Source organism: Furipterus horrens, unplaced genomic scaffold (genome assembly GCF_987537825.1).
Source record: "Furipterus horrens unplaced genomic scaffold, mFurHor1.1.pri manual_scaffold_2, whole genome shotgun sequence".
Taxonomy (NCBI): Eukaryota; Metazoa; Chordata; class Mammalia; order Chiroptera; family Furipteridae; genus Furipterus; species Furipterus horrens.
The window spans coordinates 132,556,690-132,562,689 of NW_028327172.1; the positions used below are offsets into that span (position 1 = coordinate 132,556,690).

General features: G+C 34.5%; 1 protein-coding gene across 2 annotated transcripts in view; it reads left to right on the forward strand.

Moving 5' to 3' along the window:
• The window catches only part of NET1 (neuroepithelial cell transforming 1), a 37,446-nt gene extending 34,313 nt beyond the window's left edge, over nucleotides 1–3,133 (forward strand). For both annotated transcript variants that reach the window (XM_090266457.1, XM_090266456.1), the window contains 4 exons: nucleotides 317–574; nucleotides 1,004–1,174; nucleotides 2,141–2,327; nucleotides 2,659–3,133. In XM_090266457.1, coding sequence (XP_090122583.1) covers nucleotides 317–574; nucleotides 1,004–1,174; nucleotides 2,141–2,327; nucleotides 2,659–3,065 — 1,023 coding nt within the window. In that variant the 3' untranslated portion in view covers nucleotides 3,066–3,133. The remainder of the gene's footprint in view (nucleotides 1–316; nucleotides 575–1,003; nucleotides 1,175–2,140; nucleotides 2,328–2,658) is intronic.
• The last annotated feature ends 2,867 nt before the right edge of the window (nucleotides 3,134–6,000 follow it).

Consider the following 6,000-nt stretch of genomic DNA (forward strand, 5'->3'; position numbering starts at 1 on the left):
TCAGGTGTCCTAGCAGTACAAAAGACCAATGTGTCTCGCTGAGAATGGGGGAAGAAGACATCATGAGTCTTTGATTGGATTTAGCCAAATTAGGGAAATTGGAATGGGGCATTCTGATATCAGCCAGAACACTATCCTACCCCCATTATTGCCTACAGGAAAACTTTCACAGCTTGTTAAAACTTTTCAAGAATAGCTATAGTTTTTGTGTTTTGTGTTCACAAGCTTACTAATGGACTAAATCGTAACAGAAACTTATCATACTCTTTTTTTTTTTTTTTTCCTCTCTCTCTCTCTCTCTCTTATTACTCTATAGTTGCCAGGCTTGAATGCCTACAAAGGCTACTGTAGTAACCAGCTGGCAGCCAAAGCTCTTCTTGATCAAAAGAAGCAAGATCCAAGAGTCCAAGACTTTCTCCAACGATGTCTTGAATCTCCCTTCAGTCGAAAACTAGATCTCTGGAGCTTCCTAGATATTCCTCGAAGTCGCCTAGTCAAATACCCTTTACTATTAAAAGAAATTCTTAGACACACTCCAAAAGACCACCCTGATACTCAACCTCTGGAAGAAGCTGTAAGTCAAATACATAATTCCTATGTTTTGTATATTTATATATTAGCTTCCCTTAGAAAGGTTTACAATAATAATTCTCAGATTTTATGCATCCTAAATCAGCATAGTGAAGTGTTCTATTGTTTTAAGTACCCAGTATGTTAGCGCACTGTGCCCTAAGCATAAAGAGATGTAACACATTTTATATTTTTATCACAAGATTGGACTCTAACCTCTTTCACTAGCTAGCTATGTGACTGGGCAAATCACCCAATTTGGCTGAGGCTATTTCTTCATCTGTAGAATGAAGGGAATGACTAAATTTACTGATTTCTACAGTCCCTTTAAACTTTAAAATTCTATCATTTTAATAAGACATTTTAGCCCTGTAGGGGAGTGAGATAAGTTAATAGGCTAAAAATGCTCCATAAATGTTTTGATAATTTTTAGATACTGGTAATACAAGGCGTTCTTGCTGATATCAACGTGAAGAAAGGCGAATCAGAATGCCAATATTACATTGACAAACTGGAGTATCTGGATGAAAAGCAGAAGGATCCCAGAATTGAGTCAAGCAAAATATTGCTTTGCCATGGGGAACTGAAGAACAAAAATGGGCATGTGAGTATATTTGAATGCTAATGTGAAGTGAGCTACTATTTCTATTTCCCACCCCATTTAAATTTTCCACATCAATTCTAAAGCAAGTTTGTAAAATAAATTCATTACATAATGAAAGAAGGTTACTGATTTTTTACTTTATGTTATCCATTTTGATAAAGCAAATACATGGTTTTTTTTATTACAGAATTACTTGAATGCCTCATTGGAGAATCAGTAATACTTTATTTTTTAGTTTGAAAGTGTAAGTCCTCAACTTGTTTGGTTAGGGATTTTCTTTCTAAATAAGTTGATAGATTCATAATGCTTGATAAAAAAGAATATTCAAAAATTTTGTAAAATTTATATTGATGGAAGTCATTTTTTTTAGCACTAAAATTTCTGCAGCAGATTGAATGAAAATAAACTTGTTTTTTAAATAATGACAAAAGTATCTGCTATATAAAGTATATAAACTTGAATAGTATTTTTGTTTCATAAAGTACTTTTCAGAAGCTCAATTTGTAGTTGAGGTTCTTTTTGGAAAAAGTTGAAATCTGACATCTCTGATTTTTCTCATGAGGCAGAAATTGTTTTAAAAGGCTTAAATTTGTGTATGACAAAATAGAACCATTAACATTTTTATAAGCTTGTGTTTTTTTATCTTTACTTTGTTAGGAATCTGTGGTAAACAGTACTGGTGTTTCCAGTCATGTTACTGCTGGGAATAACGTCTTTGTGGGGAAGAGCATTTACTCAGCTGCTGAATCTAATGTTACACACCAATTTAAAAGAAAGTTTTATATAGTCTAAGATTAGAAAAGTTCTCCACATAGAACATGCACAGCATTGACATCATCATCTTTATGGGGTCATTTCTAAGGATATCTTAGTAAATTAATGAAATTAATGTCAAATCAAGTTATTTTTTACAATGGATTTCACAAAGTTCCATACTTAGGAAGGATTTGTCTCTCGTTTCTCCAGAAACTTTACATTTTCCTATTCCAAGACATCCTGGTGTTGACCCGGCCTGTTACACGAAACGAGCGTCACTCGTACCAGGTTTACCGGCAGCCAATCCCAGTCCAAGAGCTGGTCTTGGAAGATCTGCAGGATGGAGATGTGAGAATGGGAGGGTCCTTTCGAGGGGCTTTCAGCAACTCAGATAAAGGTAAGAATACTAGCTTTAAAACAGTTTAAAAACAAACTCAGAACCTAAATAAATTTAGTTTTAATCTTTAAGAATTCTGTTGCTAAAAATGAAATGGATTCCATTGTCCTGTGCATACTATTACACTCATTGAGCTGTAAAGTGCTTCTCTGCTCTAATACCAGCAGGTGTATCTGGTAAGTCATATATAGGCTTTATTCCATGTTTCTACCTAATTGATTTGTATGTTGTATAAATAACCAGGACTCTTACTAAAATGTTATGACCACTTTATCTGGAATAAACTTTTTTTTTAAGTCTGCTTTTTTTCTGTGTTTGTTTGTTTCTCTAGCTAAAAATATTTTTAGAGTTCGCTTCCAAGATCCCTCTCCAGGCCAGTCACACACTCTACAAGCAAATGATGTGTTCCACAAGCAGCAGTGGTTCAACTGCATTCGCAGCGCTATCGCCCCTTTCCAGCAGGCCACTAGTTCAACCGAGCTGCAGGGTTTGCCAGAGCTCCACGAGGAGTGTGAAGAGAACAACTCCTCTGCCATGAACATCAGGGCCCAGAGAAGGGCATCCACAGTGTCCAGTGTAACACAGGTTGAAGTTGATGGAGATGCTTCAGAATGTGGCTCCACAGTGCACACAGCAGACAACATTAAGAGTGTCAAAGCACAGCGAACACAGTGTGGCTTCCGAAAAGCAAGGGACAAAGCCCAGTTCAGTGGCAAACGGAAAGAAACTTTGGTATAACTGGTGGAGAAACTGTTTATTTATAAATGTGTACAGTTTGGTTTTTTTTGTAATGTAGCTAAGAGCTTTGCAAGATTACTTAATACCAGTCTTGACATTTTCAATGTTTTTGGTTGGTTTGGTAGTTGTTCCTGTCTTTTCTATTTTTTTTTTAAGGCAGCTAAACACACACACACATATATATATATATATATATATATATATATATATATATATATAGATTACTGTTCAACTGCAATCTTTTTTTTTTTTTTTTAAGATATTTTCTCAAATGATTGAGAACATTCAAGCCTGGTATTTTTAATCAAATGGAATATTTATGAAATGGGTTTTCTCTTCATTTTGCATCATGACTTTTCAATATCAACCAATTGTGATATTTACAGTATTTGACAAAACTTACAATTTTACAAAAACCAGAATTTTACCCTTGTCTCTTTGATACGTTTTGTGTGCAGAATTTGACATCTTAACCTTGGCACCTAAAATTTACATTGGAATACATGTAATTTGTCAGAATGTACATTGAAACATAAGTTCCTTGGAAAACAAACCATGAAACGTAATAGGTTTCTTATTTTATTAACTGGAATTCTTTATATTAGTTTGTTTTTTACTACACATTCCTCATTTTTCATTCATTTTACTTGCCAATTATTTAATTTTTTTTATTGTAGTTTTTAGTGTTTGCTTTTATTTTTTTACTTGGATGCCTTTTCAGATTGGCATGTCTTTGAAGTATTTTTCTTCCTTGATTAAAAAATGTGTGTGTGTGTGTGTATATGTATAAATATATATTTTTTAAATTGTATTAACTTTACCAAGTGAAACCAAGCCATATTGTTTTTGAGCCAATTAAGAAAATTACCATTTTTAAAGTGTAGCATTTTGGGGTGATAAACACACACAAACTAACTCAGTATATTCTGGGCTACTGAAAGAAACCACCGTAAGGATTTTGTTGGAAGTTTTAGTGCTGTCTGAAAAGCAAGAGGGAAGGCAGTTGACTGGTAATAAGTTTAAAAAAAAAAAAAAGGAGGGAAAAAGAGAGTAGTTTTGTCTTAAAGGAAAAATGTCTGGTTGTGCCAGAATGTGAAAGCAGATAGTAAAAGCTAAACTTGAGGGTATGTAGTAAGTTGTAGAAGGCTTGGGGGAAGTGAACTTTTATTTGCTTTGGTCGACAATGCCTGCAAATAATGGGTTTGGAAAGACAATGAAATATGTTAAAGTTTTGACCATATTAGGTCAATTTTGGTGGATTTATTCATAAGAGGGAAAAAAAGAGACTGATTAATCTTTTACTATAAAGTATTCCTGTTCAAATGAGATCCTAATCTTTAAGAGGATACTAAAAGCTCTGTGTCATGGCAGATTTATAATGGTGATCAAATCGAGTAACTGTTGACTATTATGTGAACTCTGGCTGGTGGAAGGGAAATTTGAAAAGACTGTAAATAGATAATTTCAAGTGATTTCTCTGTATAAATGAATTATAAAATTAAAAAAAAAAAGCACACACATAATCACCCTTAAAGGTTTCTTGGCTCGTGGATATTTGGGGAACATTTGCCAAAATATGTTGGTATGATAATGGAGGTAATGGCAGACCTCACAAAAGTTTTTTTAAATTATATACTTAAACCTTTGCAATTCACTGGTAAATAAGAGAAAGATTCAGTTAGGTCATGTTGTGCATCTTATTCTATCATTTAGGATGCAATATAATAAGAAATAGCAATTGGATTGAAGAATGCTGACTATCTGGCCACTTTATGGATATGATAATAGGCTAATAGCAAAGCATCCTGATGAATTTGATTGATTTCATATTTTAATTTAGGTATCTCAGGTTTCTATGACTTAAGAGACATGTCAAACAATTGTAATGTGTAGACTTAATCAAGCAAACTTAATACAATCAGAAATATTCAGTATTGACGATATTTGAAGTTCAATAGTACTCTGATTACAGTTCCTTTAGAGACAAATTCTGAAATATTTATTGATAAAATTTATGATATCTAGGATTTTCTTCAAAATTAAAGGGCAGGAAAATGGTTGGAAGTAAAATGAAATAAGATTGGTCATAAGCTGAGAATTACTGAAGCTTGATGAGAGATGCTGAGAATTCATTATAGTCTTTGCATATCTTTTTGTATATGTTTGAAATTTTTCACTAAAAAAGGAAAAGAACTTACGGAATTGCAGGTATCTAATGAGTTTCCAACTCCTTAACCTCTTAACCCATCCAAGCCCCCAGCCTTCACTTTTCAAAGTACAGTCAGAATGTTGATCAAACACAGCGGCCTTTGCTGTCTACCATCTCACAGAAACTCAAACCTTTTGCCTAAATGCAGCACGTATCCTCTTCATTACACTTTGGCAGTAGCGTTAGACTAATCTGGACTCTGGTTTAATTCACGTGGCCCTTTCCTCCTCTTATTTTTTTCCCCCTGTACCTCTCTCCCTCTATCACTACTTGTTTTCTTTGCATACCCCTTTTCGCTAACACACAAACATCAAACCACAACTGTAGAAGATAAGATATTGGGGAAGGCATGTTTCCAGTTCACCCAATGAAGCAACTTCCATACCCAATCCCGAGAATTTCCATATTCCTGCCTCTTAAGAAAGGAACTAGCATTATAATATCTAATAATATTTGTGCTGTTGAATAGACCAGAAAGTAAGGCAAAATTAGCTACATTTAAAGAATTATGATTTCTCCATAGCTGCTGCTGGGGGCAGGGGAAAAAGTTTTTATTTCCTTCCTTCACAGGCAGAGACAGATCAATCATGTTAGGCCTGAGCATTTCAGACTGATCCTCTCCTTACCGGCTGAGGCACCAGAAATGTGAAAATATCAGGTGACTTGCCCAAGATCTTGCAACTGGTATGTGGCAAAGCTGAGATGAAAGGCAGCTATGTACCAGAC